The following is a 15400-nucleotide window of genomic DNA, read 5'->3' on the forward strand; positions in this document are numbered from 1 at the left end:
TTGAGCAATTCAAAAAGAAAAGGCTTTTCATATTTCATATATAAGTACTTCTAACTTCTATAATTTTATATATGTATAGCTTGTATTATAAATAATATGAAAACATTGTAACTGCAAGATTTGGGCCATAGACCATTCCATGGCCTCTTGCAAGTTTGTATAATATCTACACATTATATAATAAACCTATCTACATAGGACAGAATTAAACATATATATTTATTAAAGAGCATAGCTAATTATTGTTGAAGTTATGTTATTCATAATGATTATGGTACATTTTTTCATCAGTTGGGTATGTTCAATGTTTCTGCCAAGTCAGCCTTATTATCATCATTTAGATCCAGGTTTGTCTTAGACTGCACATAGTTATATATGTAAACTTGACATTACATTTTATCCAGATTGAAATCATTTGTGGTATTGTATGTCATGTTTTAGAGCAAATCCTGTCATATATCAGTATTCAAGGTAAGACTGATTTCTGTGTTGTACTATTGGGACAAAAATTTATCTTGAAATCTGGCTATATTATTATATTCTAATAAAATATTTCAAAGGAAAAAGGTCTTGTAGTTATAAAATAGTTATCAAGGTAATATATTATTTTTTTGTATCTTTTCTGCAAAAAGGATAATTAGATTAGGATCTGAAGGCACTCAGTGCTCAGGTAAACTGATAGGGATCTTGTAGTTTGTATTTCTCTCTTAATGAAAAAAGTGACAGCCTATTATGCTCAAAGGCTTCATTTACTTTTTGTGTTGTTTAAGTCTAACATTTTATACATTTGGTAGCTTTAGTTATGTAAAGAAATAATGCTCTAATGTCATACAACTGGAAAGGAAAATACCATTAAAAAGCTTAAGCACCATATATAGTCTGATATAATTTAAATTCAATAATTCATTCCCTAAGATTTAAGTATTATAGCCAAAATATGGCCAGTACTGGTACAAATGTTAAATTCAGTTATGCTTTGTGAAGCCTCTCAATAGTTAATAAATAAAAATGTGGTATTGTACATCATTGTACTATTATTGTACTTAAACACAATTGAAAGGAAACTATACTATAAATGTGTGAGCATTCTAGAATTTACAGCAGGACTTGGTGATTTTTTGGTGAATGTGATACCAAGAAACTTGACAATATTACATATAGTATATACAATAACAAAGTGTGAACTTCAAAACAGTAACCTAAAGGAATAGATAAAATATTGAAAGAAAGTTATTTTTATTAGGATTTGCATCAAGTGATGATGGAAGTTGTAAGAAGAGATTTGAAACCTATAAGTTTGTCCTGAATATATTGCAGAAAACAGAGCTACAGCAACACTTAGCATCTGAATTAGTTGGACTGTTGTTATTGGAGGTAAGATATTTGATTTTATTGTAATAATCAGGTTTTAATTTACAAAACTTATTTCTTTTCATTTTATTGCTGTGTTAAAAAAACTACACTAAACCCTTTAATACTTGTGCAACAGTTTTCTCCAGTTTCTTTATAAAATGGTCACAAAATGATCCAATATCTTTTAACCCTATTTGAATGGTTCATGGGTGAAAGAGCATGTCATTGTATTTGTTGACTTGCATTCAAATCTAGCTCTGTTAGAATTTGTGGTTTTCAACAAGTTATTTTAAACTGATATTTTTTTACTAGTATAAAATTAGTCTAGCAGGCTTTGAACTCAAGTACAGAGATTGAGAGTAAAAAGTTTCTGTTCAGAAGAAACCTACATGTAGAAAATTACCATTGAAGCATAAAAGAAATGTAACACATATTTTAGTTTTTAATACAAGATATACAAAAGTATGAGTAAAACTGATGTTAGACTTTAAATAACACAAAGTATATCTGAAAAAAATTTTAAAAGGGTACAAGGGTGACATTCAATAAAACCTGAGAATACTGAGTTTAATATTTTTCAAATTTACAGTCAGTATCACCCAGTAATGTTTATTTTTGTTAAGAAAGGGAAGGATTTTATGAATTTCATGTTATGCTGTTTAATTTATGTAACATATCTGTTGCTTTTGAGAAATCTATGAAGCTTTATCCAATGGGAATGCAGTAGGAGATTTTATTTTCCTATGTGGATGATACATTAATTTGGCAGGATATTTTAGGTCACAGCTGGAAACCTGAGAATGATATTCCAGTGAATCAAGGATGTAGGTTTGTAATTGAAACCAGGAAAGGATAGTGTCCCAAGTGTTAGAGTGTGAGAACTTCATAGCTTTCAAGGCATCATGAAGTATTATTTATAGTTTTGGGGACCTTGCTTGTGTTTTGTAAAGTTATAAATAAAAGCTCAGTTTCACAGCTCCTATGAGACAGGAGTTCTTGGGGCTGCCAGAGGTTCATGTGATATTTTTCATTAAATTTATGAATGTATGTCTTTGAACATTTATGACAGGAATGTTTTCCTGAAAATTTCTAACAACAGGAGCATTTTTACAACAATTTCTGACAACAGGAATAGCACTCTGGTTTGCTACCCCCTCAACTTAACCCTGATTGTGGGGTACTTATCTAAAATATTTGCAATATTGTATATCTTGATCGAGGCTTGTACACGTTTGGTATGGATACAGGAATGCATTCCAGTCATTGAGCACAAGTTGGTCAAAGAACTTGCGTTGGCTTTTTTGATTGAGACACTACCAGTTCACCCAGTGATAGTGAAATTGGAGTGTACATGTGCAAGATGGTATGGAATATGGAATGTGTGTGCAAATTGTATGCTGATGCCATATTACAAAAGAACTGCTTGCAGTTGTAGTATTTGATGAACGTTATGATCACAACTTATATTTGGAACTTGTCATTGGAGTGGACTGTTTGACACTAATATGGTTAATAAATTTAAAATATTCTGAAAGTATGATTTGATACTGCTTAATGATGTAAAAGTACAGCTTTGTTGTACAACACTGCTCTTGTCAGTAGTATGGAAAATAGTAATGGATAATCTTGCCATTCTCAGAAATCATATTTGTTTGCTTAATTTTCAGTTCCTGGACATTATGCAGCACTTACAGATATTGCATTATTAATGACAAACCATATGAGCAGTTACAATTCAGCTGCATGAACGTCCCTCCTACAGTATGGGCAGTTTTGTCATGTAGTAAAGTAAAACATGATCATCACAAACTGGCTAATGTAGTATTCACATTTGTAATACTTGACACTTGTTTAGTCAGTTTTGATTGTAAGATGATATGTATCATTATTATGAATCACTTTGATATGCTAGCCAATACATAATGCAGCTAATGGTTCCCAGAGCTCTAAGATGGAAGATACTTTAGATTTTACAAAATGCAAGGACTAAAGGCTATCAGAGAGTGTTCTAAATGTGAAAAAAATGTTTGTGTTTCAACAGCATTTATGTTTGTTTTTTGAATTTCGTGCAAAGCTGCGCTAGCTGTCTCTAATTTAGCAGTGTAAGACTAGAGGGAAGGCAGCTAGTCATTACCACCCACTGCCAACTCTTGAGCTACTCTTTAACCAATGAATAGTGGGATTGACCGTCACATTATAATGTCCCCACGGCTGGGAGGGTGAGCACATTTGATGCGACTGGGATTTGAAACCACGACCCTCGGATTACAAGTTGAACACCTTAACGAGCTTGGCCATGTCGGACCCAGCATTTATGTGAAGGCATTGATCAATGGTATAGACTTTTAACTGTATGCTCTGTCAAAAGAAGAAACTGGCCACACAAAGACAAAATCTCTGGCAGAGAATTGTTGGTTCTCCTCTACAGAGAACTACTTGTGATACAACTTGTCCTCTGTTCAAAACTGAGTAAGGTTTTCTGTGATGTTGGTCATTATCACCTATTTTCCCACGTGGACTGAAGACCAACATTTTTCTGTCGGTTAATGCATCAGTGCTTGTGTACAGACTTGTTGACTGAACAGTAGATAATACACTTTGGAATTCATAGAGAAATCCACATGGATTAAGGAGATAATTTCAGTGTCCATTGTTTGCAGATTGTGTTGAGTATAGGTGTAGTGAAAATATGCACTTTACTATATGACCATCAGTCCAGTGGTGTAGTGGAATTAGTGGTACAGATTCTTAAGTATAAGCTTGTTAAGCTTGTGAACTATGAATAATCTGCTTATGGTGAATATGAAATATATTTTATACTAGTGTACTGCACAGATTGAGCAACAGTTGGCTCTCAGTGTATTTGTAAAAGTATTAAACTCTGTTGTTTTTTTAAGTAATTCTGTTTTTGTGAAAACTACGTATAAAAACTCTAATTCTGTCGACTGGTTTGAAGCTCACATGCATGCATTTTTGTTTTTATAATAATATGTTCAAAATAGGACTTTGGAGAAAGGAGCAAAGGACAGTTTATCACTATAATCATGAATATTTTGATTTTGCTTGTGTATCAGGTTGAAAAACTAGCTGTTTTACAAAGAGATAGAGCAAAAAAAATACTATGTTTCTGGCCATTGAGTCTTCAAAAATCTGTATTTTTATTCAATAATCAACCAGTTGATTATTGAATCTTGATATTTAAATGAAAATTACAACTTCCACTGGATCTCATATATGGCTCTCGGTTCATTGTGTATGTGTTTCAGCGTCCACAAGAATATATAGGATGGTAACATTCTTTAATAGTTGATACATGTGAGGTAACACATAAGTAATAGATAAAATGGCTTGCATCAAAATAATTTTTACAAAAGATAAATGAATAAAGTTTGAGCCTAGTGACTAAAGCTAGGCTGTTAACTTAGTTAATCAATATAACCAATCATCCATGGACATTAACTGCATCAGTTAGTGTCACATAAAGTAATTTGTAATTGAGCAATCAAAATTATAATTAAATCAACTAATATTACAAAAATAACAAACTAAATATGATTAGTTTTTCTGATTTTTACTATCTAATTATTCCAACTCTCTAAGTAATGGAAATACTAGCCATTATTAATTATGTTGGTATGTCTAGCACATTATGCATGTGTTCTACTTTGATACAACTTACAAATATTAGAGTGTGTCTTAGTAGTTGTTTGTGTTTACCTTGTATATTTAAATAATAGTGTAGCTTAAACATAATGTATTGCTTGCATATTGTCAGCTACAAAGGTAACTAATGTTACTTAAGGTAATATAAAAGGTAAGATAAGTTAATACTTCAGAAGTCATGCTACATTTAAAAAATATGTAAACAAGAACTTTTTAATAATTTGTATTTTGAACTTTGTAGCATATTTCCTTTTTCTCTTACATATTTTATCAAAGTTACTAATTTTCTGATGTAATATTATCTTGATTAATTCAGCTAACATGTAAATACTAATGCATCACCCACTGTATTTAATACCTGACATCTAAACTCTATGCATATGCACAGTGGTGTATGTGATTCTGGATATTGCAAAACTGTACATTAAGCTCTTGCATTGTTTAGCATTTAGAAACAATGAAAGATTTGTTTGCTAATCAGATCAGTCACCAGTTCCAATGGTATTGTGTACCTTTCTACAGACTTGTTATTACAGACAGTACAGTAATGTTTTATATGTTCATAAGTGTGTTTTCCCTTGGTGTGGATTCCTGTACATGGTGAGGGGACCTCCTAGGGAAGGCTCTGTTCTTTCAGTTTACCTCCTCTGGGATCTAAACATCCACCCACATGTTTGCCATGTGTGGCAACCCGTGAAGGGGAGGAGAGGATCCTGGTGGTTGAGGGGTCCAATCCCAACACACCATTTAGGCCTTGAATTTCTGTAGGTGGGTGGCTTTGGGGGTGACCCCCCTTGGGTCAGTCGGCTGGTTCACTGGGGCTAGGGTCAACCAAGTTTCGGTGTTGGATGTTCTCAACAGGTGGGTAGGGTCAGTGGGCACCGAAATATTCCTTTTTTTTTTATTGTGGATCCCCCAAATAAGAACTTATATAAAATAGTGAAAAACAGTCCATAGTTAAACAACCATGCCTTGAAGATTCTGAGCAGCAATCTTCAACATGTGTAACACCTGTTGTACCTCATTTTCTTATTCCACATTCTCTTTCAGACAAACCTTTAGGGCAAATGTCTCCCTTTTTCATTCAGAAAGGACAAGAGAGACTTGCTGGTTCTCCAAAGTTAGTAAAGAAGTTTTGATCTGGTGACATATTGGTGGAAATATCCACTCTCAACACAGTGAACTCCTCTTGCATTCAAAGGCAATTGAGGATATACCTATTGAGGTTACATCTCGTGCTATTTTGAATTCATCATGAGGAGTTATTGTTGAGAAAGATTTGAAAAGCATCCCCAAGTCAGAAATTCTCACTGGTTTCTCCACTTAAGGAGTTTCTGCAGTGAGGTGTATCTCCACTCGCAAAGGTGGAATTACGATGCCGTCCAGTATCCTCGTTCTGACATTTACATCACCACATCCACCTGCCACCATCAAGGCAGGTTATCTTAATTGCAGGGTATGGCCATACATTTCAAACCCTCTCAAGTGTTTCCAGTGTCAGAGGTTTGGTCACTCAAATATGTTATGTCATGGTTCCTTGACATGTACTTGTTGTGGTGGCAAGGACCATGATGCCTATGAGTATGAAACAGACCCTCATTGCATCAATTGCAATGGCTCTCACCCATCCTACTTTTGTTCTTACCTTAAATGATTGGAAGAAAAAGAGGTGCAGCATTTGAAAACGATTCATAACATTACTTATTCTGAGGCTCGAAAGTTGCTGTCCACCATTTCATCTTGGATGTATGCTGCTGCATTTCGTTCCACAACTACAGTGGTAGTGCAGACAGATCTCTTTGTGCCTTCAAAAGAATTGTTCTTAAAACAAATGAAAAGCCTTTTGACCTCCATGGTAAAAAAGTTGATGAATGAAGTTCAACACCCATTTCTGTCCCTTACATACATTCCAACAACTCCCAAGATCCACTTCCTTTGGTTCTGGGTACAGGCATTTTCCCAGATACATCTTCTTTTCCCACCCTAAGAAGCAAATTAATCATTCGTTCATGTTCTCAGTCACTGGAATCCTCTTCCAACAGTAAAGACCTACCCAATTGACCCAGGGCAGGATCCATAGAGGTCGATAGACCTCCCTCAAATAAGGACAGTAAGGAAGAAAGATGTGGTCATAAAAAGAAGGGATCTATATCCAATTTGCCTACACGTAAATAAAAATGGCCACCTTGATACAATGGAACTGTTGAGGTTTACGTTCTAATCTGGATGACATCAAAACACTGGTTGCTTCCTACCATCCTGTATGTCTTTCCTTACAGGAAACATTTCTGAAACCTGCTGGTATACGGCCACCTTTTGGCACTTTTCTTTGTACAGAAATGATAGGCTGTGTAATGGATGAGTGCATGGAAGGGTGGCACTGTTGGTTGATCAGCATGTGCCCACCTTGCCTTTGCCTCTCGACACACTCTTAGAGGCTGTAGCCATAGGTGTTTCCTTGGGTCATATCATCACTGTTTGTTCTCTCTACCTGTTGCCTAGAGAGAGAGAGAGATGATTAATCAGTCCTTGATGCTCTCATTGAACAGTTTCTGTCTCCCTTTTTAATCCTGGGGGACTTTAATGGACATCCTTCCCTTTGGGGAAGTGCTGATATTTATAGGATGGAGGGGTTGCTCTGTAGAGTGTATGCTCTCTGATCAAAACCCTTCTCTTTTCAATACTGTTTCTTCTACTTATTTTCATGCACCTAGTCAGTCCTTTACTGCTATTGATCTCTCAGTTTGCTCCCCTTCATTATTCTCCCATTTTTCAAGGAGGGTTTAGAATAATCCATGAGGCAGTGATCATTTTCCTATAATTTTGATAGAGACTGGCCATGGTCAATGCTATTCAACCTGTGTACTTCAGCTGAAGTTGGATCATGCAAACTGGCCCTCTTGCAGAACTTGATCCTGCCATCAGTAGATGACTGTATTATACAAGCAGATGCTCAATGTATTCCTAAAACCTCAACACGTTGTTCCACTATATCTTCGTCCATGGTGGAACCCTACCTGCCACATGGCACAGAAGGCTCAAAAACCGGCCTGGGATACTTTCCATAGATATCCCACACTCTCAAACCTCATCACTTTCCAGCAGGCCTGTACACATGCTCAGTGGGTAAGATGTCAAAGCTAGAAGGAATCTTGGATTAAGTTCATAATCAGCATATCTTCTACCACCAGTTCCAAAGTCATGTGTGTCAAGATTCGAAAGGTCAGTGGGCAATATAATTCTGCCCCCCCTCTCGATCTTGCTCTCTGATGGTCAGGAAGTAGCTGATACCTAGAGCATTGCCAGTACTCTAGGTGAAAGTTTTTGATGGGTATCTAGCACTTCTGCTTTTTCCTCCACCTTCTTAGCCATCAAGTCTCTGGCAGAGCGATCACCTCTTTCCTTTCAAGCTTATTGTCTCTATAATCGTCCCTTTACACTGATGGAACTCAAACTGGTCCTTCATCTGTCTGGCAGTACATCGGTTGGACGTAGTCATGTACCCTATGAAATTCTGCACCATCTATCTCCTGCTTCTCTTGCTATTCTTCTGATTGTTTTTAACTGGATCTGGCAGGGGAATGTTTTTACTGATGCCTGGTGCTAGGCTATTGCCCTCCCTTTCTCTAAGCCTGGGAAGGATCCTAAGATTCCTTCAAACTACCATCCAATTGCTTTGACGAGCTGTCTCTGTAAGACCTTAGAGAAGATGGTTAATGCTCGTCTTATTTGGTTCCTCGTTTACTGAATGGACCACAGTGAACGACTTTAACTTCTCTCTCTCTAAAATCGTTTGCATGCACTTTTGCTGCCAACGGGGTATTCATCCTGACTTTGAACTCTGTATTGGTGAAGTTGTGCTGCCTGTGGTCCTTGAGACTAAGTTTTTGGAGCGTATCTTTGACCTCAAGCTGACCTTTATACCACACATCAAGCAGCTAAGGGTCAAATGTACAAGAGCACTGAACATTCTCTGTGCCCTCTCTTCCACCACTTGGGGAGCAGATTGATGTTTTATGATAAAGATATATTGTGCTCTTATTTGATCGAAACTTGACTATGGACCACTGGTCTATGGCTCTGCTAGACCCTCGAACTTAAAGATGCTGGACCCCATTCATCATCAAGGACTTCGGCTCTGCACTGGGGCTTTCTGCACTTCCCCAGTTCAGAGCCTATACATAGAGTTTCATGAACCTTTTTAGCACTTCTTCCATTTGCAACTGTCTTTACTATATGCTTCAAAACTTCATTCCTTACCAAAGCATTCCACCTGGGGTTGAGGTTTCCTTCCTTGGTGGGCCATACTTTTTCTGAACAGACGATCTACAATTGCTTCTGCTCGCCTTTGTATCCAGGCACAGTTGGATGAATTGGGTTTGTCCTTGGATAATATTGCTGTATCCACTGGTCAGCCTATCCCACCATGGCTTCTTACAGTCCTTAAATGTGACCTTTCTTTAAGTCATCTGAGAAAAGCAGACACTCCCGATTGGAAATACCATCTGCTGTTTGCTGAATGTCTTTCACACCATCCTTCCATTCCTATTTATATAGATGGTTCAAAATCAGGTGACTGTGTGGGCTCTGCCATGGTTTGTTGTAGTTTGGTGGTTGTGCACAGAATCCCCTCTTCAGCTTTTGTGTTCACTGCTGAACTGTATGCCATTTCTCTTGCTCTGGATCACATAAAGCTAAGCAGTACTCAAACTGCACTATTTATACTGACTTGCTTAGTTCTCTACTGGCCCTGGAATCATTTCATATTAGTTCACACCCTGTTCTCATCGATATTCAAAACTGACTAGCTCATTTCTCTTTAACTTCTTTCAAGTTTTCCGGATACCAGGCCTTATTGGTATTCGTGGGAACGATGTCGCTGACACAGAAGCTTAATCTATTTGTTCTGGCACTATCACTAATGTGCCTGTTCCATACATGGACTATTGTCCTTATTCAAGGCTTGGCTCTGTACCAGTTGGCAGTCAACTTGGAGTGACCAATATGAAAACAAGCTTTTCCAAATAAAACCCTATATTGGCCTTTGGCCACCTTGCTTCCATAAGGATCGGAAAGAGGAAGTTGTTCTAACTAGACTATGCATTGGTCACAGTTTTTTAACTTATCGTTTTATTTTATCTGGAACTGATGCACCATTGTGTTGTCTGTGTAACACTCACGTCACAATAAGCCACGTTTTATTTTCTTGCTGTTGTTATGACTTTCAATGATGGCACCATTTTAAACGTGTTCTGTCCCAAGGTTTATCCGTAATGTTTGACAGTGTTATTGGTGATGGAGACACTGTTCACCTTGGAAATGTTTTTAGTTTTTTTAAAGGCCATTAATTTTTTTACTGATATTTAAACTTTTTAATTTATACTTTATACATTTTTTAATGTGATTTCTTTTTAAGAATCAAAGTCCATCTAGTTTAATTTGAAATTAGAAAATGGCCATAACATTAAATAATTTGAAACCAGGACTGGAAAGGCCAACTTCAGGTGACTAACAGAAGTTTTTGTATTTTCCAGTTAGTCTTCCAGGTGAGTTATGATAATTTCAATTATGTTAAAAGAAGTCTTTTACAACTTGTTTTACTGTAGTTTTTCTCTTAATGTTGTAGACTAGATGCAAACATTGGTTTTATTCTATTTGTGTTTTTTTAAAGCTTTGTTTTGTTTTACCTTAATTTCCTTTTATGAATTTTACTAAATTTAATTTTAACTTTTTACCAGATGTTTGGCACAGATAGCCTAGCTGCTTTGTGCCATAAAATACTAAATCAACCAACTATAAGTGTGTTTATGACTATGTCTGAGTGCTAAAATGTTGTATCTATAACTACAAAGTTACTTATATACTGTCTGTTCAACCAAGGGAAACAAATAATTATAACTCATTTTATTCTTTTGGGAAATGTATACTTCTCCAAAATAAAAATGTAGTATTTTGGATATTCTTAAAGCAGCCTAAGTTTAAAGTCAAACAACATGAAAGCTAGAATAAAAAGAAAAATTACTTTATTAAATAAACACTTGATAACTTGGACCAGTAGGTCTTGATTTTTCTACATTTTATAAATGCATTGCTCTTATTTTTTTTGTTCGATTAAACATTTTTGCGTGTATATTACAGAATTTTGTGTAAACACGGCATGTGATATTCATTGTTCTTTTTTGAATGAAGAAAATACTGATTGCTGAATAACTTGCTTATTTAACAGTTTTTGTGAGAAATTACAAGACATGAATTAATAACAGTCTAAGAACCTGTAACACCATCAAGTCATTAATCTTGGAATAAGCAGGACTCCTATTTAATTATGATTAAATTTAGCTTTATAGGACACTGAAAAGGGAAAACTAAAAACCTGCATGTCTTCATGTGCTACTTAAATATTGCATATTACAGGTTTGTGATTTATTGATTTATCATCAGACATGTTTCTACAGTTTCTTCAAACTTGTACTATAAGATATAAACATATTGTTTTAATGTGCTCTTTCTAAACTCCAGATAACATTCTGCTAAAATCTTATGACTTTCCTATTTTTACAAAGTTATGAATTTTTAAACTTTCACTCTGATGATAGAATTAGAAACATCTATACTTCTTATGTTACTTTAATTCTGATATTTCTAATAATACTTTGATTTCCATCTTAAGAATCATTTTAGCCTCTGAACAAGATTTTGTGACAAATAATAAATGTATGGTCTTTATTTTTTCAATACTAGAATTGTTGTTTTTTTTCACTAAATTACATACCTGTCACACTGTGACAAGGATATTTACTTATTTTATCAGATGAATTCTATGTACAGTTATTTTGAACTAAGAATTTGCTTATTTAGTTTCAGTAGAGTAGTCTTGTGAAAATTTGTTGGGGAAAAAACAAACCATGATATGGTCTTAATTGTATTTTCAGCCAGTTACCAGTTTTGTACTGTGTTGCATGAACATTGCATTTTCACATCCAGCTGAATTACTCGTGCAAAATGATAGACATCTTCAAGTACAATTTAGAATTATGTTACAGCCATCCTGTAACATTTATATGTCTAACACATTGAGAAGCTTAAATTCCACATCACTAATGAGCTAGTCAGAATTGATTACTCTAAGAATAAGAAGCACAAAAGTAGGGTAACAAATTGAAAGCAGCTGGTGGAGAGAAAGAGGCTAGTAATAGATATTTTATGATGAATAGTCAGGTGAAGAAGTTCTATTTGATGATTGACCAAAATGAAGATCATCTAATTATTATGGCTGGGATTAAGCAGATAGGAGTGTCAGTTGATTGAGAAGTCAGTGATTGAAAAGAAGTGATGTTTCTTGTTTTGTGACTGTCTTGTTATTTGTTGTGTTAAGATGGCAAGATCTTGTTGGATAAACACTTGATTATTGTATACTTTTTGACAGGTGATTTGTTGAAACACTTAACAGCTGAAAGTACATTGTAAACCTTATTTTTTTAAGCTTTTGAGTGACTTTTGATATTGAGATGTTTTGCAATTATTGTTCAATCCATCCAGACTGAGTTACAGCAGAATTTCTGCAAAACAGATCAAACAAAACTTGCTAAATTGATACACAGGACAAATTAAATTACAAGATAAGATCCTAAGAAAATTTATTATAGCTTGTGATTGCCAATGATTATTGATAATTTTGACAAACCAACATTCTCAAAGGACTTTTCAGTTTTTATTTTCTGAGAACTCAAGGTACTTTTTACAGTGAATATAAGCAGATATTTGTCTTTATAAGGGTGTGTAGTAAAATATTTCAGGAGTTTTGTAATATAAGAATGGCATAGTGTACTGTTAATACCAAGGGGATAGATAGTGTTATTGGTATAAAGGTTTTTGGACAGCACAAACAAATGTTTGTTTCTGTTACCTATACAATAAATATCAGAATATAAGTTAGGTGAAAAGTAGAAAAACAAGTTATAAAAATAAGGCAAAAATTTCAAACAGTGAGATAAATAATTACTGAATATTAATAAAGTATTGCATTACTTAGGCCTGCAACAATTATAATGAAGCATGTTATCTTTCCTTCACTTCCATTGGAAAGATTTCTTTTCTAATTTTATTTAGTATCACAATTATTATTTTTTTCAATTTGCAACACAAAGCCATCTATCCATTTTTGTGATCCACCTATCTCTTCTTAATATTATTAGAATGAAACATTTTGTTCACAACTTCATGGGAAGAAATGATGTTGAAAGGAACTCTACATTTTATGTTGATTGTAGGTGAAAAAGTTATTTAAGTGTGTGCTGAGGCATTACGTGCTTCATAATTTAGTTGATTTGTGATATTATGTTTTGGAAAAAACATGCTCATAAATGTACCAAAAACTAGAAATGTGTAACATCTAACCCCAGGTGTACCTGATATTTATTGGCTAAGGTGTTACTAGAAATATTCTACTCTCATGGCTATAGGTTAATGGTAGTGGTTGAAGCATTTTCATAACATTCATGAGAACTATGAAGGAAGATCTGGACTGTTTCATTAAGAATAGATGGGCTTAGTGATAGGCTATACAACTAATAAGTTTGGTTGGCTTGTAATTTTGTCTTGTTCAAGCAGTTGGACAAGGAATGACAATGTGGCTGGAACACAGTTGTAGCTGAATTGCATCAGTGTTTCAACCTGTTACAAAACCAATTTATTTAAGTTGAGTTCAAAGATTGAAAGAGAGGAATATTTGAGGACTTAGCCACTTTTAAGGATGATTTGCAATGTGACAATGTTTGTAGATGAAGGCATGTCCCTCCATGACAGCAGAAGATTGTAAATGTTTTATTGTAAATACATTCACAGGGATTATTTTAAGTGAAGCAACACACTATCATTGAGATGTTGGACATCTACACTGAAACAAAGGCTGTTTTTGAGATGATTAAATATGTAGTGATAGATTTGAACCTTTTGAAGGAGAGAACAAAGTTCATATCAGTAGTTTCAGTAGAACCACCTTAGTTGGAACAATCTTCCAAGATGTTTACACATCTAAAACCTCTGCTCCAAGTCCAACCCAATGCTTGCTTTTTGAAAGCACTTTCTGGAAACTTTCTTTTCATTAGCATAAGCAGTGTAAATTGTCAAGTGAAGCTTTTGAAACAAGTTTATAAACTGTGGAAATTTTCTTCTAGATATCTGATTAGTGTGTGTTAAAATGTAAATTAAATAAATTGGTCAAAACTTTTTTTCTGCATGTAACTTTGTCAGCTGAACTTCAAATATTTTTTATTCCAGTATTTTAAATAATAACGTGCATATATGCATTTTTTTTCAGACAGACTTCTTGCATGTTAGCTGTTTAACAGAATTAGCAGATAGTTTTGTGGATAGCATCAAAAACGGAGAAAACTTAAATGGAAGGTAACGCCTTCATAATCAATAATGTTTGATTAGTTTCAATTAATTTTTGCTTGTACTTATGCTGCAGTGAAGCACCGATTTCACCTTGGTAAAAATAAGTAATTTTTCATGTTGAAATTTTATCAGCATGTTAAATTAGCTAAATTAATAATGAATGGATTTAGTGTTTGTTAGATTTGTCAATTTGTTGTTAATAGAGTTTTCTACTTGATATAAAGTGTTACTGATTACAAAGTATGTTGAAGAACATGGAAAAAAAGGGTATCTTTTATTTCAGTAGAATTAGAATGATGATGTTCTATGTACTGTTAGATAACATCTGACATTCAATATTTAGATATTTGTTTGAATAGGTTTGATTTTGCTTGTTGAGATATAACTGAAATGGCTGTGCAGTGAATTGGTTCCTGAATAGCAAGAAATTTTTTCAAAGAGATTTTTACTGGCATAAACAAAATACATAGCAAGAAATAAAGATGAATAGTATGTTGTGAATGTCTTATGTTAGTCAAAATGTGAAAACAGTATTGTAAATTACATTGTGAGATTAATATTAAACAAAATTATAAAGAAATCAAGAATTATTGCAAAACTTTAAATTTTAACAAATTTGGTTACTTTGCAAATGCTTTTCTTTATGTATGAGTCTTATCTATTGGAAATTAAATTTTATATCTTACAAAACATAATAGCCAAATATTGTAATATTAGTAATCTATACAATCACCTATGTCTTATTATTAACTAAGTTTTTTAAACTTGTAGGTAGTAGTGACTAATTAGTTACCAATTAATAGTTAAGTAATAATATAGGCTGCTGATTGAAATCTGATCATCACAACCTTATCTTTAATGTTTAATAACCAAAGTTAGAGAAATTAGGATTTAAGTAATGTTATTTTCATGAGGTTTATGCTTTATAAATTTAACATGTGTTCAAAATAGGTTTGTTTTCTTAATTATTTTCTGATATGATACT

At 34.2% G+C, this 15400-nt stretch overlaps 1 protein-coding gene across 8 annotated transcripts in view; it reads left to right on the forward strand.

Moving 5' to 3' along the window:
* FANCI (Fanconi anemia complementation group I) overlaps window positions 1-15400 on the forward strand; it is a 140791-nt gene that overhangs the window by 22065 nt on the left and 103326 nt on the right. For all 8 annotated transcript variants that reach the window (XM_076474380.1, XM_076474378.1, XM_076474382.1 and 5 more), the window contains 2 exons: window positions 1244-1374; window positions 14336-14421. In XM_076474380.1, coding sequence (XP_076330495.1) covers window positions 1244-1374; window positions 14336-14421 — 217 coding nt within the window. The remainder of the gene's footprint in view (window positions 1-1243; window positions 1375-14335; window positions 14422-15400) is intronic.

Source organism: Tachypleus tridentatus, chromosome 13 (assembly GCF_004210375.1).
Source record: "Tachypleus tridentatus isolate NWPU-2018 chromosome 13, ASM421037v1, whole genome shotgun sequence".
NCBI lineage: Eukaryota > Metazoa > Arthropoda > Merostomata > Xiphosura > Limulidae > Tachypleus > Tachypleus tridentatus.